Here is a 26,763-nt window from a genome sequence, read left to right as displayed (position 1 = left end):
CAGTAGTTGATTATAAATCGAATTCTTGATATCCTTTCGGTTTCTTTTTATCAGGTTTATCTTTGACTTGAGTAACACTTGGGGGCATAATCGACTTCCTCGGTTTGGTTTTGGCGTCCCTGCTCTCTTCGTCCTTGGCCTTGACTCCCGGCATCACGGACAATCGTCTATTCGCAGGCAAGGCTGACATCCTGCGGAACAGACTTTCGGCTTCTTCCTTCATTCCCGTTCCCATCATCATATCTACGATTTGCTTCTCGCGCTGTTCGACGCCACCTTCCGTTATCATATCGGCAAAGTCTACCGATTCCACGTGGGAGATACACCTGGAAATATTTCATTGTCATTGGCTAAAAAATGTGATTTAGTAAAGAATTATGCTAAATTTATTTGGTAGATAAAGCGAAGGCAAATCATGTTTATGTTTGCCATGTTGGTATAGACGATTTCTATAACATTTTATATCACAAATTTGATATAAAATGTTGTAGCTATGTTTGATTTGATACCAGTAAACAATGAAAGTTCTCAAATAGAGAAATGTTTATTTCGTTCCTTCGTTATTTTTTTATTCTTACCTATTTTTATATTTTAATAATGTTAGTTTATTATGTTTATAAAAAGTTGTTGTTTTTTCAATACAATTAGAAAATAAATTCTTTCTTATTAATTTACCGTAGGGTAAGTTATAGTAATAGCAAAAAAAAAATCTGCATATCTTTACATTTTAAGGGCTTCTGATATTTTTAGCATACCTTGGAAAAAAATTGATCTATTTGTGTATGTATGTGTATTGCGTATGTTTGGATATAAATTTTTGTCTACGAAAGCAATTTTCAAAACCAAATTTAAACCGATTTCAATGATTAAAGAAACATTGGAAAACTATTGACGAGCAGATGTGGTTAGTTTTTGGCAAAGGTGCAGGTGTAGTCGATTTGAATACGGGGCAAAAAGTGAAAAAAAATGTTAATTTGGTTTTTAAGAGAACGGAGCTTCTGATTTGAATGATTCAAAATCCACTTCACTTGTAACGGAATAGAATTGACAAAATTTTTGGTCCAGCAGATCATATGAAAAAAAAATAAAGAAAAAAGTCATTTGGCGGTTAAAAATTATCCTTAGACACATGCATATCAAATTATAAGTTATTTTATAGAGATGTTAATAATAAGTGCATCTCTTTTTACATTTTTATAGAAAAAAACAAGATTTGTATTACCTAATTGCTAGAGAGCTTCGTTAGTTTGTTTGCAAAACAGCTATGCAATACCATCGTTTCGAAAAGTTTTAAAATACTCAAAAAAATTTAAATATTATAAAAACTTGAATTAACTTTATTGAAAATTTTAATTTACTGTAAGGTACTATTAGTTAATAAGTATGAAAGTGTTACGCTCTAAACAGAAAAACTAAATTTCAAGGCGAATAATATTTTAGAAATTTTGAACTTTTTTTTAAAACACTCGCGATACGTAATATGAAATATAGAAGCGCTTGGGCGCCGCGTCTCAGTCTAACGGATAAACATTGGTACGGAACTCATATAAATGTAAACAAAATTTGTTCTTATTATTAAATTATCTATAAAATACCTGATAATTTGATGTGCATATGTATAATGAACAATTTTGCCAATTTTTGCCAAATAGCATTTTTTTACTTTTATTATTGGATCTCCGAAACCGCTAGACGTGCCTTACCGAAAATTTTACTTCATTTCGTCTATACAAATAAAATGTTTTTGAATCATTCAAATCGAACGCTTCGCTTTATCAAAAATTGAATTACCATTTTTGGCACCTTTTTCTCCGTATTTTCGGAACGACTGGACTTGTCTTAGCCAAAAACTAATTAGCATGTCTCCTTATCAATAGGAACCGAATGTTTCAAAAATTTTAATCATTCAAATTGGTTTATTGGTTTTCAAAATCGTCGACGGAAAATTGTATCCGCACATACATACATCTATTTGTTTAAGGTATGCCAAAATGTTTAGAAACGTTTGAAACGGAAAGATATATGAAAATTTTCATTTTCGAATTTTTCAAGGTTAAATTTACGTAAAAATGTGGTTTCTTTCTAATAGCTGTTCTTGGAAATAATCATCACAACAGCTAATGTATACCAAAAATGTAGATTGATTTCTTATCAAAAGAAAAAAAACATGAACTTTTTCTTCGGAAGTTAAAAACATCTATGTAGTGTTTAACTATTTTTTTTAATTTGATAACAGAACTCAAGAAAGAGCCCAAATTCACATATTAGGTTCCTCTACATATCTACCAATATCTTGGAAACCCAAGACTTGGCGCAACAATATCTTCCTCTCATAAATTTATCACTAGGATTTACTGAAGCCACGTGTGAATAAGCTACTAATTTCAAATTTGATATATTTTTATATTAACCAAAGACCGCGATTAGTTTAAAATGAAATTACGATACCCTATCATCTTGCTCTAAATCATATGTACGAGATCGAATTTGTTCGGCTAAACCATAGATTTAGTTCTGCACGGCGTACGTGTTCATCTCCAGAGCTATTGTGTTGAATTTTTTTTGCATCGGGCGAGTTTAGTAAGCGAGCGATAGAGCATTATTAATTTATAGCTTTTGTACGTATACGTAGGTAGCATTAAATAACATTACCCGCTTGTAACGCTGTTAGGTAATACATCCTAGTAGATTAGGAATAACAGAACCGCGATCTGCGTAAATCCCGTTTCGTGTATATATGTGTTTCTTGCCGTGAAACATTACTTTTACGCCAGCTTATGTATACAAATGTGTTTGCATTGAGAATACCAAAGGTTACTAAAATGCGTTATGTATTATGCCTCATATAAATATAAAAAAGTGGTTGGAGTAAGTGAGATTTGTATACTGTGGAATGATCTCTTTTATATGCGGTGGAACTTGATTCAACGAGCATTCTCATTACGAATAATAAAGAACAAAACAAAAATCGTAGGAAATAGTCCCACTTAGCGATTTATGTTTCTATAAATATAAAAAATAATTACTAACAATTTTCATGAGATGGGAAAATCTAACGACACAGCCTTTGGGTAATATTCTTATTATAATAACTTTTATTTGAATCTCATATTATTGTATATGTATTAGCATAATGTACCTTCACAAAATGTTATATCATATATATTAGTCATTATTATTATTGTAATGACATCAATCGTTGATAATTTTGACATTTACTTTTTCTTTTCTTCAAGTTTTATTGAAGAAAACAATCTTTGAAATTTAATATTCTGGTTAGGCAGCATATACAAAAAGAGAGTTAATATGTGTCAATAAATTATTATGTTCTTTACTTTGAGTGAATACTTTAGTGTATGTACATTCTCATATAAAACATAATGACAAGATATTATGGCGCCAATTCTAAGGTAAAATTGACGTCGTTGTAACAACTCTTTCTTCATACAAAGTTGTAGTAAAAATTGTCAAAATGATATATATTTACTATGCTGTAGATATAAAATTTACTTAGTTTTAGATATAAAACCTAACCTAGAAAACGCACAAACATCAAAAAAACAATGTTATCATAACTGCATCTTTCTGATGTGCATTTATAATACGTACGCGAAAATAGGTTTTATGTGTAAAACGCCTGATCGCACAGCAAATACATAGCATTTTGACAGTTTTTAGTACCATTTTATATGAAGAAAGGAGCGTAACATTCGTTGCTATAACAACGCTATGTTAAGGTCTATTTTACCGGAAAATCTACTTTGGCCCTTATATCTTGAATATATTTACTTTTATTATATGGATAATATAATTTTATTTAATGGATAAAGTAGAACAAGAAGTGAATCAAATTTTATGGTAAAGTATTTTTCTGTTATTTTTTTAATTGTTGATTTTAACACGATAAAATCATTTCTTAATATTTTCTGATAAATTTTACGAATTGAAAGAGACTTCTATGACTACTGTGTTGATGCAATACTTACTATTAATATGTATGTGCTTTATTGAGCTTTATTTTTATGGTATAATATGATTTAATTGCAATATGATATTGAGACAATTGATATGATTTTTCTGTTGTAAAAAATTAAATGACAAAGTACTATTGATCAAAAATATCTTTTCAGATAAACAAGAGGGAAGTTCCGAGTAACAATAAGAACTGAACAAACTTTTGAAAGATTTATAGGTATGGATATTTAATTATTTATAAATAATATATATATATATATATATATATATATATATATATATAACGCTTGGTAATTAGGATTAGCATCTATTCTAATTATCAAGCTTCGTGTAAATAAATTTATTTAATGAAATTTATTAAAAATTTATATGTACTTATATGTATGTCTAAACACCTAGCTAATTTATTTAATAAAAAAAGCTGTACAGTTAGATTTTATATGGAGTATTTGGTATATAAAATAGATAGTATTTGTAATTTTTTATTGCAATAGCATAGTTTCTAACTTATTGAAGACTAGTTTTTTTATTAGACCACATGTATTACTACTAAAACTCAATCTCAACGCGACATTATAAACAAAAAACTGATCAACATCATATTAATTCTAACTTTATAGTTTAGCGCGATGTGCTACCATCTATCTCATTACTACTAACATAATATTATTTTAAAATATGTATATATGGGTATTAGTAGTTACTCAAAATATTTCCTTTTTTTCATTTCTTTACCGAAATATATGATTATGATTTGAGTACTGAGTTTAATTAAAACAAAAAACATTAAAGAGTTATATTTATTCCCATGTTTGCCTACTTTATTTCATGCGATATTTTGCTTCTGCCTTTTACAAATATCATCGTATTTTGGGTTTTAGAAGCACGGCTAAAGTGCGTCTTACCTTTATGGAATCCTAAATGAGTTTGTGTATAGGGCCTGCCCTATAGATGTACATGTACATATAGTATTAACACAAACGAGGTTAGAACAGCCTACGCAGCCTAAAAATTCACTGGGCACATAACCACCTCACATTGTTCGGATAAAAACTGTACGTGCTTCATTCAGATATACTTAGGAACGATTATTGCCAGATGATTATCGGTAGAGAAATCACGAATGTAAATAGCTTCAAAGAGTTCGTATTGCATTGAATTATGATTATTGATTTATTTTTAGGTATTCTATTACTATTGTTGATAAGAAAAAATGTTTCTTTCAGAATCATATCAATTATGTGAGTGTATCATATTTTTGTTGTTTCCTTTAGTATCTCGTTTTTCCCATTTTTCACTTAACTTGTGTGTCAATCATCTACATTTTTTTCACAACAATTTTTCTATCTCTCAACAGAAACTCTTTTTGCAATACGCGTCAAATCGAATTTCCTTTTCGCTTCAGATTTATATCCAGTGGAGTTATGGATTTTTTATGCTATTCTCGATAGTACTCCATCATTTGCTTTTTCTCCGACATTCAAAAATTGTGCAAATTTACACAAATCAGTAGAGTTTTTTGCTGAATTTCTTTTTAACATTATATTGTACATATACCTGATTTTTTTCTTACTGATTTAAAATAAGACAGGGAAATTTAATTCTAATTTGTTTGGTATTAATTTCGAGTGTTGTCTAGAAGAGCAGTAAAATCAAATGCAAATGTATGCAATTGAATCACTATTTATGCCAATTTTGTAATTTAATGTTTGTTCTTGACGGGCCAATTCAGCTGTAAAATAGACCAAAGTTATGGCAAGGCTATGTTACGCCTCGTTTTTTATATAAGATAATACTAAAAACTGTCAAAATGCTATGTGTTTGCTGTACGATCAGACGTTTAACACATCAAATGCAACTTCACTCATATGTTATTATGACATATCAGAAAGATGCATTTATGAAAACTTTTGCGTTTGAAAATATGAACTCACTCCACTCTTGTTGCATTATGTTTTAAATAATGCTACTGTTACTAATTTTAATTAAATATAGTAACGTATTCCTCATAAATCAGTTGTATACGAAATTTGCTAGGAATACGTGACCATATTTAATTAGAATTATTAATTTAAATTTATACTGCAGAGGAGACAAACCATTTGTCTCAAAACCTTTGCAGTATTAATATTGATTAATAAATAGTGCAAAAAAGAGTGCAGTGTGCATATTTTCACATCTAAAAAGTAATAATTATTATTTTATATATATATATATATATATTATATATATATATATATAAGGTTAATATTAAGAGCTAAAACTTTCAAAGAATTGTTTTTTATCAATTTGGAGGAAATACAAAATTGTCCATATTAAAGACACCGTAATATATATATATATATGAGTGAGTTCTTGAGGGCGATACATCAAACAAAGAAAAGCCAAAGATTTATAAAATAATCTTTATTTCCAAACGTTTCGACATTCAATTTAATGTCATCATCAGTGGATCTAAAAACAGTATGAAAATTAGCATATCTAGGTAATTATAATATATGTGGATTGGTAAAGTAACTATACAATAAGAGAAAAATTAACAAACAGCAACACTTAACAACAAACCAAATATAAAAGATAGGAAAGGTAGTAGAGACTAGAATTAAATGAATAATTAAAAAGTATAGACAAAAATATTTAAGTACACTCATATAAACCTACGCATATATACATATATATACATACACATATACACACATATACATATATATATATATATACATATATATATACATATACATGCATATATCCATATACACACATATATAAACATATAATACACATATATATATACAGATACAACAATATATACCTATATATGTACACATATACATGTAAGACTATACACATATAAATATACGTATATACATATATGCAACGTGCATGCATATTCACAACGACGTAAATGTACATGTATGAACCATACATATACTCATACCTATCTATGTAACTATAGCTATACACGTATACACATACATATACGCATAAACATGTATATATACATATATACACACACATATATATATATACATATATATACATACATATATATATATATATATATATATATATATATATACACACAATACATATATATACATATGTACATAAATGCTCACAAATATATATATATATACATATATATATATATATATATATATATATACACATACATATACATACATGCATATATACGTATATACAATTACATGTATACACATATACATATGCACATACATACAAACATACATGTAAATAAGTAATATACATATATTAACATACATACATACAAATACATATATATATAAACATACAATATATGTAAACTCGTATATATGTAAAGCAAACAAATTATTTATGAAGATGGATAATACATATAAAATACAAGTGGATTTACATTACGTTGGTTAGTTACATATAAAGAAGTGTACAACAGCACTAGAGATTGGCACTAACATTTATACAACTAACTTGTCAGCACTATGCATTTTTTATATAATTTTTTTGTATGATGTAAACAGAAAAATGATAGTTTTATTGAACAAAAATGTAAGTAGAATTATGTAATTTCTGCCACGACTTCTGTACTTTGCTAGTACCGAGGCATGTATAAAAGTCACCACATGTTTTGAGAGATTTTTAATATAATATATATATAATAATATATATATATATATAAATTAATAATTATTTTTTAGGTGCTGATAAATATGTTGACTAAACAAAGTACTATTAAATAAAATAGATCAATATATACCACCTTGCAAAATAGCTTACCCTTGCTTTTTGGACAAGCAAATGCGAAGAGAGTACATTTTTTTTTATTTTTATTTATTAATTTAGTTATTCATCTTGCATATTTTTAATACAAAGTAATTCATTTATGTATTATATGATGAAATTGATCATTAACTAGTTCATATGAAAAACAAAGCAATATATACCATATTCAAAAAAAAAACTTCCCCTTGCTTTTCGGATAAGCAGATTTAAAGAAACGACATTTTTATCATTTTTGAGCAACTATCATGATCAGATTTTCGGATTAATTTAGTTATTGATCTTGCAAATTTTTGACAAAAATTACTTAACCTATACCATATAAGGAAAAAGATATATAACAATATATACCACACTCTAAAAAATTAATATTATTGATTTCGCATATTTTTAAAACATATCAATTAATTTATACAATACCTAATGAAATTGATCTTTAAGTAGTTATATGAAAGACCGAACAAGCAAATTTAAATAATTGACAATTTTATTATTTTTGAGCAAAAATATGCAAAGTCAATAATATTTATCTAAAACTCTGATCATGATATTTCGGATAAATATTATAATATTTATCCAATCAATAATTATTGATTTTGCATATTTGTAAAACAAATTATTTCATATATTTAATACGTGATGAAATTGATCATTAACTAGTTCATATAAAATACAGAACAATATATTATACCACATTCCAAAAAAGTTTTGCCTTGCTTTCTCGGTCAGGGTATTCAAAGAAACGGCATTACTATTATTTTTGAGCAACCATCATGTCCAGACATTTAGATTAATGTTATTATATAAAACAAATTAATTGACTTATACAATATGTGATCAAATTGATCATTAACTAGTCCATATGGAAATCACAACTATATATACACCACACTGAAATACATCTTACACTTACTTTTTCGACAAAGTAAAGAAGCGACTTTTTAATTATTTCTTACCAACTATCCTGATTAGATTTAGCAATAGCAAAAATAATACTCACTGTTCTATAAATTCAATAACGGTATCATTCCTCATATGATACGCTGCATCTAATCCCACTTGTAAATTCTTCTTGGCGTCGTTTCGGTTGTGCACCATTATATCCGCCCGAGCGCATGTTATGGCCGCGTTCACTACCCAGGCGTAATTCTTTGCGAAACTGGCATCGTTCATGGATTTCTTCGCGTACATTTTAGCCATATCATACTTATGAATTTCCATGTAGTACCTGCCTAATTCGTGGAAGTAGAAGGCACGCTCCAGACGGTCCGCAGATAAATCGGCGCGCGTCTCGGCCGTACGAATCGCTTTTCTAGAAAATTAAGCAAAACGAAATTATATTTGTTACTAGCTGACCCGGCAAACGTTGTTTTGCTAAGTAAGGTATATTCTAAACAATTTCTAGAGAATCAAAAAAATTAATACTTTAAGTGTATAAGGATGTGTTGTTTGAATGCTATAAACCCCATTAGTTTGTCTATATTTTATCAACACAATCAAACTGCAAGTTTTATACACTTTCTATAGAAAACATGGTATAATCCAATCCAAGTCATTTTACGTTTCAAGTTTTTCAGATTCTTTTTTGATTCAGGATTTTGTGTATAATTGTAAATAATACTACTGAGCTTATACAAAATTTTCAAATTTCTAGATAGAAAATGTATTAAGTATTTCTTCTTTTACCTGCTTTTTGAAAACTTTCAAGTAACATTCGATGAATTGAAGTAAATTTAATAAAAAGTATATATGTAGAGCAGGGCGAGGCACAAAGGTCCAATTTGACTTTGAGCAAATATAAACTGTATTATGAAAAACCAATTATATTACAACAAATAACACATTTCAAACGAACAATTATTTGACTACGTTCAGTGAAACTGCCAGCTACTTCATCATTGTAGAAATGTGCTGATTTTGCTGTCTTTAAAAAAATTGTTATCTAGACTTTTTTACCCCAAAGACAGGGTAATTTGGAAGGGCCAGGTGGCAAACAGGTTTAATGTCTTATTTTAATTTTAAACGTTGAATTTAAATAACATAAATAAAAAATAATATAACCTAGCAAATGTTTTATGAATACCAATGAGTATATAATTATACAAATGAGGTCTATCAGAGCACCGTGTTTGAGAAAAATATGCCAAAAAGTGCATTTTCATATTAACATTTCAAAAAAGTTGATATTTTAAGTTTCTAGTAACACTTACGGCCTGTTTACCAACGTTTTTGTATATGAATAAAACTACAAACAAAACTACTTACTACAATTTAATCATAATTAAATAATATTCACATAAAACATCCTATTAAACGTAATTGAACAGCATCTGTCAAAAACGTTTGACATTTCACGTATTAGCCGCCGTCCATTATTTTATTTAAATTACGCTTCTACAAAAATTTTCAAATTGAAAATGTAAAGTTTCTACGAGATTTTGAAATAATATCTCACCTTTCCGACCATCTCTGGATTGGCACGAATTTTTCAAGACTAAGACTGGCCAAATCGGTTTAGCCGTTTTCGAGTTTTACTGAATCATTTGATTTGAGAGCTTCATTATTGTAAAAATGTGCTTTTTTCCTGTTTTTTTTTTACAAAAATTTGTTACATGATCCTTTTTACCCCATAGGCGGGAAGAATTGGAACGGCCAGGGGCGGACAGGTTTAATAATTCATATTAACTTTCAAGGGTTTTTACAAAATAACAATTTATTCAATTTATTTCCTGAAAATTGCTTTTTTATAACTTAAATTACTTTTTGATTTTCTATTTTTTATTTTTACATTTTTGCCAAGGTAAGGAATCAGTTGGTCTATTTTTCCCCACCAAGGGTGTACGCTTTTATACATGTTATATAAAAAACTGTTGAATCTAACTCAAAATTAACGAGATATCTTATAAAATAATTAAATAACGTGTACTTAAAAATTATATTAAAGTCTCACAAACAAGTGAGACAAACAACAACAGTGCTCACAATCGAAAAACTAAGAACGATAGAAAATGCTTTTGTTATGTTTTGTTATCTTTCTTTTTTCTTAAAAATATTGTTGCTAAAAAATTCTTAACTTTAATGGTTTTCGAGATATCGGTGGTGGATTTTTTACTCGCGGACCTTTAAGCCCTGGTTACTCTAAACATAATTGATTGAAATTGTAATCAATATAATTAATTCAACGTGATATGTTATCTTAAAATGTGTTTATTTCCCGTATTTACTCGATCTTAATAAATTTTATATGAAACAAAAATATATTTATTAACCCTAAGATCTTAAAAATGTTGCTATGTTCTTTTTATATGAGCCCGGGCATTAAGGATGTTAGCACTGAGTCTCCCAAGGCGTTCCCAACCTCAGTTGGCTCGATTTCAGGCAGCATGACATCAAATTGAGGTTATAGATCTCAAATATAATCTCAAGTGAAATTATGGAAATTGGGGCCACATACACATGTAATTAGTACATACATTATACATATCTATTATAAACACCATGACCACACATAGGAGAACGGTTAACCGATGGGTTGCCTCCAGCTTTTTGAACCACAGAATCAATATTTCATAAAATATTCATCAATAATTTAAATAGATTTTGTTTTCATGAAATGTTATTTTTCAGATAAAAAATAAAAATTAATCATAATGGTAATAACTGTATTAATGAACTGGAAACGTAAAGGCAGCGTCGTAGCCGAGGAAACTGATTTGAATATTTGCGGTTTTCTCTTACAAACTTTGTTTAAATGTTCATATATAACAAAGTAATTATATAAATCATGTAACACATGAATAATTTAAATATTTACTAATTGCAACATTAAATTTTGTTTCACTTCTACCTCCACTCATATAATTTACTGCACTGTACCATTGATTCATTTTCATACATTTTTAATCCCTCGCGCTCTAATGGCCTTTAATTAGCTCATTTGCAGCCTTGTAATGAAACGATAAAATATTTATTCAAAACTTTTCATCGAGTTGGAATGGAAAGAGAAATTTGCAATTTAATAATACATGAAATTCAACGAAAATACTTTTTTATAATTGATTTAAAGTTAATAATTGGAATAATGTTCGCAAAACGTAATTACAAAGCAAAAGTATTACATTTCTATCGGCAGGTATGATTCTTTTGTTTAATTTTAGTGCCTGGTATCAAACACGAATATTCATTATAATTGGTCATGAAATAATACATATATATATATATATATATATATATATACATTTATATTATTTAGTTTTGAATTTGCATTAGCACAACAAATGTAATGATAGTATTAAAAACACACCGAGTTGCACTTTTTTTGCTCAAAAAAAATACCAAACAAAAATGATACCAAGAATTCTGTACTATATATTAAATGAATATCTGTGTATTTATTGAGGTTACTACTTACTACTGTTCGATAATTTTGAATTGAACTAACTTGAAAAAAAAATTATAATCATTTCTTGTTAGTTACGGGTTTGTTAATTCCGGGATAAAAAAGAAAAGTGGGTGGTTATGAAAAATAAAAATGGTGCTTGTTTCAAACTTCTTGTCTATTTATAAGTTCTTGTAAATGTGTCAGAGATAGTAAATTGATGAGTCAAGTTAATTATCATACATAATGAATTAAGGCACTTTTATAAATCAACATAATTCTATAATTTTTCACAGAATATATTTAGCCGGTTTGAATAAAACTAATAAGTTTGAGATATAAATGGACTAATATCAATTAAATATATATTTTTTTTATTATAATAGTGACACTATTATTGAAAAGTTTTATTTTCAGATTTACCTGAAAGCAATTTTAATTTATCTAAAAATTGATCAATAATATATCAATGCTTTAATTTAAATACACCTGTAATATTTAAACAACTTGCAGTCTACCACCAATATCTCAAAAAGTAAACTTAAGAATTTTTTAACAACAATATTTGAAAGTAGAGGGATAAAGAAGTATCATTACCATTATTACCAAGATAAATCATTAACAAAAGTGTTTTCTTTTGTTGTTGTTTTTCCTAGTTGTGGATACTGTTGTTTAGTTCACAAGACCTCAATATAATTTTTAGGTTGCTGTATTTAGTTGTTTTATAAGAAACATTGTTATTTTTAATTTAGATTCAACTTTTTTTAAAATAATCTCTATAAAAGCTTACATGTGTGTGAGATAAGAGGATCACGCTCCAAACCTTTATCCTGGCAAAGGTGTAATCAATAAAAAATAAGTAAATGGAGCTAACAAAAGCAATTTTACAAGAGATAAATTAAATGGATAGTGGAATAGTTACAAGAGATTCAATAAATAATTATTCCTATCCTGGTGATTATTTCTGACGAAATACTAGATCAAGGTTATTTACAGTATTTTGTCTGTAAAAAATGTACCTATGATATTCATATTTTGCATTGATTGAATAACGTAGCTGTGAGGTAAAAAGTTTTAAGTGACAATTTTCTGAAAAACAGAAAAAAATAACACATTGTTGTTTGTTTGATATGTGCTTTTTGTTATGATGTAAGTTTTTTGGTTTTCACAATATAATTGCTCAAAGTCAAATTGGACCTTAACCTATATCTATATATATATATATATATATATATATATATATATATACATGTGAATTTTACTCACTTATAATCCACATAAGGGAACTTCATATCTATGATCGAGTCTTCCGTCGGTAAACTGTGTAACATTTGTCCGAACAAAAACTGTACCCTCTTGTTGGCCTCATAACCCATATCGGGATTTATTCGGTACATTTGAAGATACGTCAAACCCGCAATATTATACATTGTATCCATCAGTTCTTTTTTTGTTTGGAAGAGATTTTTTAGTTTTGGAATCCATGAATACCTTCGCCCTGTCAATCGTCTCCAGGCAGAACTATATTATAAAAATTCGTTTTAATAATTTTTCTGTTACTATTAAACATATTACCACATAGTTTTATGTTTGTCTTATTCTTAGACTGTCATATAGGCAACATATTAAATAATTTTAACATTCAGAATAGATTGAATTAATGTTAGATCGAATAGAATTTTTTTAGAACAAGTTGCTTCAGATTGAGATAGATTAATATTATTTTTATTAATATTGGAGGTGCCTTAGCAACACTGAATTTTCTTCTCGATGAATTAAAACGCTTGGAATAATTCGCACGGAATTTCCATTTTTGATATTTATGCAAGGACTAAAATTTTATTGACCGTTTTATTATCTAAAAGTTTCAGTGACGCAATGTGCATATGGGTTTATATTACCCCCTTTTCCTCACATAATATATATATATATATATATATATATATATATATAAAGGTTCAAATGTTCAAAGGTATATATATATATATATATATATATATATATATATATATATATATGAAGGTTCAAATGTACCAACTTCTTTCTAACAAAAGTATATCGAATATTTTAATGCTCAAAATTTATTCGGAAAATTTGATTATTGACTCCGATGTACGAAATAAATTCTCAAATCCAAATATCAATTCAAGTTATTGTAATTCAGTGTTTTTGATATTTTAATATTCATAATAATTATAAGACTGAAGAGTCGATTCTGTCGTATAATAGACCATTGATACTTAGGGGCTATATATTACGGAGCACTTCTCATACAAAATGGTACTAAATACTGTCAAATGCCATGTGGCACAGCAATTGTTATGCAGTCAGGCGATTTAGATAAAAAAAACCTAACCTAGAAAATGCACAATTGCCAAAAACAATGATTGATTTTATATTTTATGTGTAAAACGCCTCATCGCACAGCAAATACATGGCAATTTTTTTAATATTTAGTACCATTTTGTATGAGAAGCTCTACATAGCATAGCCTTGCCATAACATTGACCTAATTCACGACAGAATCTGCCCCTTAAAGCGAAAAAAATAAATACACAAATTTAAAGATTTTTAATGTACTGACATCATGATAAAATGTGGACAGACGGTACGCATAAAATACAATTTCATAAATATTTTGAATTTTTATTAGAAATTAAAGTACATAAAAATCTTGTGATTTATGAACAACCGGACTGATTTTCCAAAACTCAATTACTATAGCAAAAATCATAATTATATTTATTTTAATGAATGCTATAGATCATGGCAGATACTCATTAGTAGCACACAGCAATAACTAAGGCAATCAAAATATCATTTACTACGATGACCTTTTCCTATAATCATCAAACTTTTTTTGTAATGCGATATACCATAAGTTTGGCATAATGTTTTTTTTTTATTCAAAATAAAATTGAACTTTGCGTACACATAGGTACACAAAGTTACAACTTTGTGTAATAAATATTTTTATAATAAGTTCAAATCCTGTCAATGACTTAGAATTTATGAAAAAAAAATGTGTAGAAATCAAATAAAAATTGTACTTTTTGGATAGAATTTGAATAAAAATTAAGAAAAATTAGGATTGAAAGAATTCGAATAGTTGAATTGAATTAGGAGTAAGAAGAGAAATATTGGAACTTAAAAGAAGAATAAAGAAAAAAAGTGGAATGAAGCTGAAAGTTAAATAGAATTAGGAATTTCAAAAAGAGCAAGAATTGAAGGAAACAAAGAGAAGAAAAATTAAGAAGAATATAGAATAGGATACATAAATAGATTGAAAATGATATAAAAAAATTAGAATGTAAATAAACAAAAATGTTGTAGGTGGCTAAATGCTCACAGTAAGCGAGGCCAAATAAAAAATTAAAACAAAAAAAAAAAAAAGTTACATCACCTTGATGTTTCTATCCTGTCTCGCCTGTCGTAGGAGTGTTACGAATTTCTCTGCGTCGATCTTGGCGCCAGCCCTTGATCTCTCGAGCAATTGTTTCTTCTTCATACGAATCCTTTCCGAGTCCACTAAATCCCTGTACTTGACGCTGTACCATGGGCGTCTTGTTCGAAGTACTTCCTAAAGTAATAGTGTAATAAATGCTCACATACGATCTGAAGCACTTCAGGTGAATACCTTTAATTCAGGTTCACATATCTTACCAATAATAGGGGAATTGGGTACGGTCGTGTCAGGGTTGGTAGTGATAGTCGTCATAACAACTAAACTATGCTGATTTTGAGATCGGGTCCAAAGCGTGAAAGATGAAGTATGTTTATTGAAACAAGTTTCCATTATTGCTTTGTGTCAGAGCCTTACATTAACACGATTTGTAGACCGCATTTCTTTTAAAGAGTCAAAAGTGAGTTTTTGTTAGATTTTTTATTACTGTATAGTCCAGTGATTATAGTAAGTTTACTTCGGAATTCGAGATACCCAGCTGTAAGTTTGTAAATACTTGTATATTGACACCTAAAGTTGTCTCAAAGCCTACATATGTTGCGTACACCCTACCGTATGTAGGTTTTTAAACAACTTATAGGTGTCAATTTACAAGTATTTACAGACTTACAGCTGTGTATCTCGAATTCAGAGATCCTTACCTAATCAAAGCTAATGACTGCACTAGTATACAGATAAATCACTTTGTTTATTATTTTGCCGCAAGTTGAAATTAGTAGTTATAGTTACCGGCAGGTAGTTTTGCTTTATGTGACATGTATATACTGTGACATGTATTTCTTATCCTTTTTGGGCGAAGATTAAACAGATAAAGAAAAATCTAACTTATTAACTTTCCGTACGATAAGTTATAGTAATCACAAAAAAGTCAAAAATGAAAATTTGTATATATATTTACTTTTTAGATGTTTCTGGACATTTTAGCATATCTTAGAAAAAATGGTTGAATGTGTATGTGTGTACATTATTGTGTTTGCATGTGTGCGGATACAAATTTTCGTCGACGATTTCGGGAACACGGATGAGCCGATTTGAACAATTAAAAAAAAACATTCGATTCGATTTGTATTGATAGTTTTGTGCTGATTAGTTTATGGCAAAAGCAGGACTAGCCGCAGGACTTTTGAAGATACGGAGTCCAAAATGGTAATTTAGATCATAGGGGAACAAAGCGTCCGATTGGAATAATTCGAAAAACATTTTATTTGTATTGTACAAAATGAATTCCATTTAAAATTATTGGAAAGGCAGGTACAGCGGTTTCAGAGATCGTATGAAAAAAATGCCATTTGGTGGTTAAAATCATTAGACATATGAGTTCCGTGCTAATGTTTATCAGACTGCGGTGCGGCGTTTACGCGCTTCGATTTTTCTTATTCAAAACAGTAACGCAGTACGATTGCTTTAAAAAAATGTTCATGATTTAAAAAATAATTCAATTAATAAAAAAAATGTAATATTTCAAAATTTTCAAAAATTTTGTATTTTAAGTTTTCAAAAATTTCTATAGGCTTTTCAAGAATTTTAATTTTCGGTGCGGGAAGTTTCAGTAATTTGCCTTAAAGCACGACTAATTTAAGACAAAATACGAAAGAGAAAGGCAAAGGAAAATTTAAGAACAAGAAAATAAAAGATTTCTTGTTTAAAAAACTGTTTTACTTTATATTGTAATATTATATTCATAAGTTTTCTTTAAAAGATGTTATGTTGTGTTACATATTACTGACAATAAAAGTCTTTATAAATCATTTTGGTGTTCATAACTATTGTTTTTAACCTTTGTTTACGCCTGTCACAACCACCCTTGTATGATTCGGTTTTATGACTAGTCCATCGTATTTATGTCGAAGTACTTCAGTACTTCCACGTACACAAATGTTCAAGTTACCATTAAATTTAATTTTATAGTAAGTTAACAAAATTATTGTTGATAAAAAGTGGCATAAGCGAACCAAGTCTCCCCTATATGTTTGCATATCCCTTATTTCATATTTGTACAAACCTGTCGGTTCTGAAGTGCTTGGAATGCTTCTACACACAATTGCTTGAGAGTTTCGCCTCCAGTTTTATTTGCCGAAGGCAGCCGGTAATCGCTGATCAACGTCCTCAGGAAATATTTTTCATGCGCCAAGCGTCCCAAATATTTTTCTGCCATTACACGTCCCAAGACTTCTAGCCTATGTCTTTCTTGTGCATCTATCAATGCTCCCTAAGGATTATAAATATCAGTACATATATTGCTACTTTTGTTCGGCGTTGGAATATTATAGTAATATTAGAAATCAATTACTCGAATGAACAATACAAGAAATATTAAAAGACAAAATCGAATTTCACAAAAAAGTTGCTTGGATTGGATGTGAAACATATGATCTAATGTATTTTTCCGCTCTTGCTGAAGAGGAACCTATAAGTCAAAATTGTGGGTCAAATGGAAAAAATTTAAAAAGAAATAAGACTAGCTATAAAATCTTTGATCTAGAATTTTTTCTACAAGATAATTAATATCTGATAGTCTCTGTCGGTTTCCTGGTTCTTTAATCCTGAAATGCAACAGATTTCTGTAACCGTTTTTTATCTATGTTGAGTACCTTTTTCCAGCTTCCAGTAATAATTTGCAAACATTTACACCCCATAGACCCTAGAAGATCTACAAACATGCTTGCAGTTTTCTCACAATATTTTTGCAAATTACTGCTGAAGGTTGGAAAAAAAATACTCAAAATAGATAAAAAAGTGTTGCAAAAATCTGTTGCACAGGTCAATAAAGGATCAAAGGACGAAGAACCGACAGAAATTATTAGCTTTTAATTATCATGCAGAAAAACTTTTATCGGAAAATTTGTAGTTTTTTTTTAATTTGTTGCCATTGGACTTTGATTACCCAATTTTGACCTTAGATGCGTGTTCAGTGGTAATAAGTATATTGAAAAATATATGTCACCCAATCCAGACAACTTTTTTGCGAACCTGCGATTTTATTCTGAGCGTTTCTATATTAAAAGTATTTTTTCATTCAGCATTGCTAGAATTATTGCGAACCAAAAGGAATATGACATGAAAAGTCAATGCGCGGTGCCAGACTAATTTTATAATATGCTACTTTGCATCATGAAATTTATTTTGCCTTAGTGAGAAGATGTTAATCCTAAACCCACGCCGAACGTATTTGACTTGCAAATTATTGTATTTTTCACCATTTCTCGTTCTTCAAAATGTATTTATGTAAATTCCTTAGTGTCACTGTATATAATTTTTAATATACTTATATAAAATAATATATGATTTTTTATATCTCTTAATAAGCTTAAGAGCCCGACACTCAATTAATTAAAAATTTATTTATTGTTCGCATAAGTTTTAATTTTTGGAAAGCATATTTCAAAAAAATATTTGCAATATTACCCGATATGTTTGTTATATAACCTCAGAACATGGATATTTATATTTGATTCCATTCTAAGAAAAGTTTACATATAAAGTAAACATCATAGAATTGTTACCAATCGTTCTTCCCTCTCTTTGTCGGTTTCTTCGACGCAAGTTTCCTCCGGCAAGTTTTTCAGTCTTTCTGCTTCGGAAATCCTAAACTTATCCATCGCAGTTATCGTCCACTCAAAATCTTTCAATACGCTGCCCACGTTGTAACCAATGCAGTCCTCTATCGTTTCCGAACACTAAAAATAAAATTCAATAAATGTTATCGGAAGTTCAATAAAGAACGATTTGTTAAACTATGAAGTGCAATTGCTGGAGAGCATATGTATTCTCCCGTGAGTTAAGAAGAGTATTTTCTATTTTGGATCAGACGTCAATGACGGAAAATTTTGCTGTGGTCTTGTATATGCTGTTTGATACAACTTTTGCCTTAAATGTACCTGAGAAATCAAAACTATGTTATTGTCGTTTTTTGTTAATATTGTTAACTTCCCGATGGAGAAGTTTGTTTTTGCCAGAAATCTATTTTGTAAATTTAATGTTTTCTCTACATATCAAATCATCTAAAAGAAAAGAAGTTTAGTATGTATGTGCTGATTGTTAGTCGAACTGCTGCACAGATTTCAACAATTTGAACCTTTTGGTCCAAACTCGAAGGACTCGCGTTACTTATTTTACTGAGATGATCAGCTGAGCCGGTTCTTTAGAATTGTCAGAAAATTGTGGAAGTTTTTGTCCCAACTTTTGCAAAAAATTCTGAACCGATTCTAATTTTTTTTAAAATATCGGGAATCGTGCTGATTTGTGGATAAAATCTGTCGAGCAGTTTCTTGGTAATTAAATGTTGAAATTTTTTTTGAAGTTTTTTATGAAACCTAACATAGAATTATTTTTCTAAACAAAGATATTAAAATATTTGAGGTATGCAACAAATTGATGAGTTATAAAATTCATTTCAATATTTGGAATAAAGGGCATCGCTTTTAGAACATTCAAGCGCGTGTTTGTTCACTCAATTACATATTCTATAAATATATTTAGAAGATATCAATTGTAAATCGTATCGATTTGTTTCTATTGAATCGAAAAATTTATTTTCAAAATTAATATATAGTTGAAAATGTTATCTAAATAACCAAGGGAGAATGCTATGTTATGGGCCTATCTTCATATGAATTGGTAGTAAATAACTGCCAAAGAGCTATGTATTTGTTGTGCAATCAGGCGTTTCACACATAAAACCTATCTTTATATATGTGTTATCAATGAGACATCAGAAAGTTGCACTTATGATAATATTGTTATTTGACGTTTATGCGTTTTGTAGATTAGGTTTTATGTATAAAACGCCTGATCGCATGGTAAATACATAGCCATTAAATACATTTCTACTTTATCCGAGAATTGGCCCCTAAATCTTACTTCCTATTGAATATGTGATTATATACACATATCAGGTAGTTATTGACATTTGTTTTAAGGTAAAATGCTACCTGTAAAATTACCTTCTTATAAATTCAAAGTATTTGTCGTTTCAGTCAATTAAATTATTTTAGTTTGAAGTAACACTGGTTACTTCTACTATTGCTATGTACTTATCGCATAATTTATCTATAACTATATTATCTTCAAGTTCACTAGATGTCCACTAAGGCCATTTGTAAAACATATGGTGAAATAAAAAAAAAGGTTTCTTAGAGTCTGCGGTGATTGCTAAATATTCGGATATTATTTTGTTCCTAAGTAAATATTGATAGTCTATCAGTAGCAATACAAAAAATTATTTTATAGATTTTGATATACGTCTCTCAATCAATCGGTCGATTTTTTGTCTACAGCATAAATTATGAATCCAAAAGGGCTTTTTTATATTGTTAGTTTTTACTTCTGAATATTCAAATATAAGAAAATTAAAAATATTCCTTATATATTAATTGTAAGCTGTTTGAATAACAAATGTTAAAATTGTATTTCTGAAAGCAAATGTGCTAAAAAAAATCTTCGAAAAATTAAATTACAAAAAACATTATTTTTTAAAAAACAACTAAGAATAATAATGTTTTCACAGAATTATAAACAAAATCTTCAAAAAAAAATCTTTAAAAAAATCTACATTTTGCCTAAATGTCGTTCCTGACCTGCATTACGCCCTCGGCGAAGTTTGGCGGCTGTTTCCTTCGTCGTAAGCCTCTGTGGTACAAGTTTAGGGCTTGTTCGAAATCGCCCAGTTCGTACTTGGCTTGAGCTTGCTGATATGCAGCCAACAGGTTTCCGGGATCGAGAGCTTTGAATATTCAATTAAGTTTTGTAATTACTTAAGTAAATGCGATGGGTAAATTATTTACATATTTTAAATAATCTCTAAGCAAAGTAGTAGCCGGTTTATTTTTAGACACACCTGCTCACCTGCTTCAGAGACTTTGTTATATTTAATACAATATATTTTTAGTCAATGATTTTTATTAGAAATGTTTTTTTATTATATTAGGATGAACTACATATATTCTTAGAGTAATCAATATCAAATACAAGTTTTAAAATAAACATGCGATTTATTATTACTATATTCATATCAGTCATCTATTCTAATAAAAGTTATTTATAGAAAATAAAGGCAGAAACTGATCCTATGTAAATATCGTTAGTAAAATATTGAAAGCAATGGAAGAAAAAGCATCTAAAAATAGATTTCTATTCGTACTTTTTTGCTACAGCGTATAAAAAGTCTTTCAAATATTGTATTTCATACGAGTATTCTATTGTTTATTATAGCTGAGCCACTCACATCTCGGATGTAAAATTTTATTATACATGTTTGTTTAAAAAAATCAATATTTTTTTCAAACTTAAAAATTAATTATTATTCTTATCATTTTAGTTAATTTAGCTTTTTTATCCAAAATCAAATTTTATGCCGGATTAGTAAGTTTATTACATTATTGTAAAAATAACAGTATTCAAATAATATGAGTATGATTGTGCTTAATAGCATAATTCTCTCTGAAAGAAAATATTTTCAATGATGTTGATATATAGATCCTTTTATAGTAGGTTTTCCAAATATTCTTTTTAAATATTGAAAAGAACATTGATGCCATTTTTCTACAATTTAAAATAAATTTATTTAAATTTATTGATCAAACAGAATATATAAATTATTATTATTGTAATATAACAATATGCTGTCAAATTATTTCTCATGTAGGGGAAGTACGGACAAAATAACACGATATTTTATTTCACTTCATATCTATATATTTATTGACATTATGAATAGTCTTAATCGTTTTTATTTGTTTACTTATCTTAGATTCATTAACTTTCAATTAAGCAGCAATTACAGTAACATATTAAGGATAAAGGAAATGTATTACATATATTATTATGTCCATGAACAAAATTACATGTAAGTTAAAGACATACTAATCTAATAATTTTTATGAAGACAGTTAACAAATAAATTGTTGGTCCTCTTTGGGACATCCTCACATGAGCCTAAAGGGAACAAATCATGCATCGTGAACAACCTTTGTCAGGTTCAGAATAGGTAAAGTCATCTTTGCAATAAATGCAAGTTTCCTTTTTTTGCTGGTGAATTTTTTATGTGCTATTAGAAGTATTTAGATTTTAATGTAAAAGTCAATCATTTTTGACATGTTTCAATTTTCTTTCTTGGCCTAGAGTTTACTACCTTGTAGTGCTTACCTTTGTAGTATGTTATTTCGTTCGAAAAATGAACAAAAATTAATAAACAATCAAAATTTCATCAGACACCTTTTAATTCTAATAATATTGATTAACATTACTAGTATTGGCATGGGTTCATTCATTTTGATTACAAATAACAAGGTTTCCAAAAAAACATGATCAAACCACCATCAAAATAAAATGAACTGATTACTGCGACAAGTAGTAATGACGATCAACGTCTGAAAGGATTGTAATTATTGCTTTTTTAACGTTGTACAGTCGCGAAAACGTTACTACCCTTGAAAATTTTTAAATAAGTCCACTGTGTTATTTTGTCCATATATATCTGAATTTCTCTGAATTTCTCTTTCATTGAATAACGTATTCATAATTTTTTGTATATGCTAAAACAACATACATATAATTATGTGTTACATTGTTTATCATTATATTGAATCACTTTTTTTTCAATTTTAATTATTCATTATTCACTATCTGTTTTAAATAAAAAATCCATAAATATTATTTAAATTATTCGATTGAGTGCAAATGCAATTTAATTAAAACATTAACAGTATCAAATTATTTTATAATTTAAATCAATATACCTAAAGCTGCTTCGGCATCTCTCATTGCCATTTTATAGTTTGTAGCAGCGCTATTCATTTTACTCCTTCCAATTAGTGTACGAACATCTTCTGGCTGAAATTTTAAATTTAATTAGTAACATTGTACAAAATGATGAATTATATAGAAGTATAATATAGATTAATTACTACTTTGAAATTACTCAGCGTTTTTATTATAATTTTATTATTGGGGAAGCTCCGACAAAATGACATGGTGTTTTAATTTTTAATGATTTTCATTTATATAATGATAAAATGATCAAACTCAATGGATTTACTTATCTTAGGTTTATTGACTATCAGTAACATTGTCTTTTTATTAAGTAGAAACTATAATAAAATAATTATTGAGGATAAATGCAACCTATTACATAAACTATTTTGTCTATATAGTATGGATAAAATGACATATAAGGTAAGGATATTCTGGGATACTAATTTTTTGAAAAGGACGTTCATAAATAAATCGTTCAGTACCAAAGGATACCAATCACACATTGTAACCAATTTTTGCTGAGCTCAGATTAGAAAAAGAGATCTTTCCAATAAATACAAGTTTTTTTGGTCTATTTTTAGAAGTAGGTAGAGTAAAAGTTAAAAGCCACCTTTGACAGGTTTCAATTTACTTTTTTTTGCCTCGAATGAACTACCCTTTAATTCTTGCGAAATAGTACTGTTGTCATTTTGTCCATTATATAAGTATGTAATTTTGTCCGTAAGTGAACAAAAATAAATAATTAATCAAAATTGTACCATGAACCTGTTGATTGCAATAAAATTGAAGGAAGTCACTAGTAATGGTATTAGTTCATTGATTATAACATAAGTGATAACAAAGAACAATAAAAAAGTCCTCAAAAAACATGACAGAACCACGCTCAAAATAAACTTTTGAAGACGCGATATGTGTTTGAACTGATTATTTCGACAAGATTGTGACAATGACGCTCAACATCTGACTGGATTAAAATTATGTCTTTCTTTGATTTATATGTGTTTGCGTATGTATATATACATACTCCAAAATACATATATATATATATATATATATATATATATATTAGGGTGGTCCTTAAAATGGTTATTTTCGAATTTCCTTGCTCCCAGGGGCTCAAATGGTTCCAAATAGATAAAAAACAATTTTCTGAAAGTTTTAGCTCTTAATATTAACGTTTAGATGGAGCGCAATTCAATCAAAGTTTTGTATGGAAATAGCATGGAAAAATTTTAAAAAATTTTAAAAATGTTTTTTAGATGTAATTTAGCGAACAAATGAATGAATAAAACTCATTCATTTGTCGCTAAGTTATACCTAAAACATTTTTTTTTAAATTTTCAAAAATTGTTCCATGCTCTTTCCATACAAACTTTGATTGAATTGCGCTCTATCTAAACGTTAATATTAAGAGCTAAAACTTTCAGAGAATTGTTTTTTATCAATTTGGAACCATTTGAGCCCCTGGGAGCAAGAAAATTCGAAAATGACCTTTTTAAGGACCACCCTAATATATATATATAAATAGATTTATCGATTTAGTTACGTTGTTCGATTTCTGAAGCGTTCCTCAAAGGTGTGGGGATTTAAGTTACGCTTCGATTTATTGTTATCGATCAATCAATTTGTAGTTCAACAGTTTCTTCAACAGGAGTAAAGCTCTTGCTTCCCTTCGTCCTCCTAAATGTTGTAGTCTTTAAAATGTTTATATGGTCCGTGAATTTAGGATGTTTATCGGCTTTGGGTTTGTCCACATAACCTGGGTCTTCGCAGATTAACTTCAATTGCTGCTGGGCGGACGCAGTCACTCTTTGTCCTTGACATATTCCAGTGTTCTTATCTACTAAGATTTGTTCTGAGTGGACGATGGATACATCGAAACGTTTTGTACATCTTCTTAGGTGTAAGTGGCTCAACTTTTCATCTTCATTATATTTCTCATTGTGATTACATCTTTTTGTGGTAATGGAAGGGCATCCAAAATTACTCGCCGCACATGTAATTACTATTGCACTTAACAATAACAAAGTTATTGTTAGATCCAACATGTTTTTAAATTTTTTATCTGAAATTGATTTTATAATTTTTTTACGGAAAATTTTGAAAATATTTTGATAATATCTTTTTTTGTTATGACAAATTTAATGATGACTAGATTACAATGCATATTAATTATATTATGACGGAATTGTCAACTGCGTATATGTATAGTACTTTTGTGAGTTAAATGGTCTCAGTTGAAGTTGATATATTCAATTGAAATTCGAAAAGCATGAAATTAAAAATTTTACCCGATTGAATAAAAAATATTTTATAATATATTTATATTTTTAAAATATGATTTTAAACATGTGTAACGTACGTAATATAATGATAATTATCATTTATGGTACAATTGTTTCATTGATTGAGTACAAGAGATTAGTCCCTTGGATAAAATAAACAATTATAAACAATGATAAACATATAATTAAATTTCATATCTTTCGTAATATCTAATTGACATACTGAATTACTGTATTCAGTAACTCTGCTGAATACTCTTATTAAGGTTACTGAATTGGATCGTGAAAATGATCAACAATCGTCATCAGGTAGGATTATAGCACAGGCGGGGCACAAAGGTCCAATTTGATTTTAATTATTTATACTATCTAAACCAAACTTAATAATCTTGATCTGGTATTCATCAGAAATATTCATTAGCACACTTGGAATAACTATTTATCTATATAAAATTGCTTTTTTTAACTCAATATACTTTTTTATTTACTATTTATATGCGAGGGTAAAGGTTCTGTTGCTCCTTTTTACCAAATGCATATGCTAGCTCTTATAGAAGGTTATACAAAAACTGTTGAATCTAACTTAAAATTAACAATACATCTTATAAAACAATTAAATAATTCATACCTAAAAATTATATTGAGTCTCGTAAACTAATCAACAGTGCTCATAATCACAAAAAACTAACAACGAAAGAAAATACCTTTTGTAGTAACATCGTAAGAATCAAGATTAAGGCTAATTGTATCTCTACTTTCAAATATTGTTGTTAAAAAAAAATCCTGAAATCACTTGTTTATAGTTAATAATATATATATTTATATATATATATATTATATATATTATATATACATTATCTATATATATATGATATATATTATTAACTTCCTGAAGAAAAGTTTCTCTATAATTAGCGGTTATATGTGCAAATTATTTCATCCACCTTTTTTTCAATATGTAAAGGAATATTGTAATAGTTATCAAGAGATACTATATTGCACATTTTAGAGTTTATTTATATTGTTTATTACTGATTGCCTAATCGACACGAATATTTGGCCAAGTCTATTTTTTATCTTATTTTTTATATTACATCTTTAATTACGTATGCGTGCGCAATGTTAATAAT

The 26,763-nt window shown here is 28.3% G+C and overlaps 1 protein-coding gene across 1 annotated transcript; it reads right to left on the bottom strand.

The window, feature by feature from the left end:
• Positions 1-10: 10 nt before the first annotated feature.
• On the bottom strand, positions 11-23,851 carry LOC113375011 (tetratricopeptide repeat protein 25-like). The gene is made up of 8 exons (XM_026614965.1): positions 23,831-23,851; positions 23,333-23,426; positions 21,173-21,318; positions 19,100-19,273; positions 17,599-17,805; positions 15,532-15,713; positions 8,756-9,067; positions 11-326 (listed from the first exon to the last, which is right to left on the bottom strand). Exons 1-8 carry the CDS (start codon positions 23,849-23,851, stop codon positions 11-13), a joined length of 1,452 nt encoding a protein of 483 aa, XP_026470750.1.
• Between the last annotated feature and the right edge of the window lie 2,912 nt (positions 23,852-26,763).

This window comes from Ctenocephalides felis, unplaced genomic scaffold (genome assembly GCF_003426905.1).
Source record: "Ctenocephalides felis isolate EL2017-DRISC unplaced genomic scaffold, ASM342690v1 CF-g0.4_SCAFFOLD_01886, whole genome shotgun sequence".
Lineage (NCBI taxonomy): Eukaryota > Metazoa > Arthropoda > Insecta > Siphonaptera > Pulicidae > Ctenocephalides > Ctenocephalides felis.
This window is presented reverse-complemented; position numbering and strand designations above follow the sequence as displayed.

What these genes read in the sequence shown, in the direction of transcription:
- LOC113375011 (XM_026614965.1), bottom strand. Translation starts at nt 23,851, where the DNA reads ATGTGTGATTGGTATCCTTTG. An exon ending in AAGCACTTCAGAACCGACAG is followed by an intron (nt 15,714 to 17,598) that starts GTTTGTACAAAT and finishes CTATTACTTTAG; the next exon opens with GAAGTACTTCGAACAAGACG. An exon ending in GATAGAAACATCAAGGTGAT is followed by an intron (nt 9,068 to 15,531) that starts GTAACTTTTTTT and finishes TTAATTTTCTAG; the next exon opens with AAAAGCGATTCGTACGGCCG.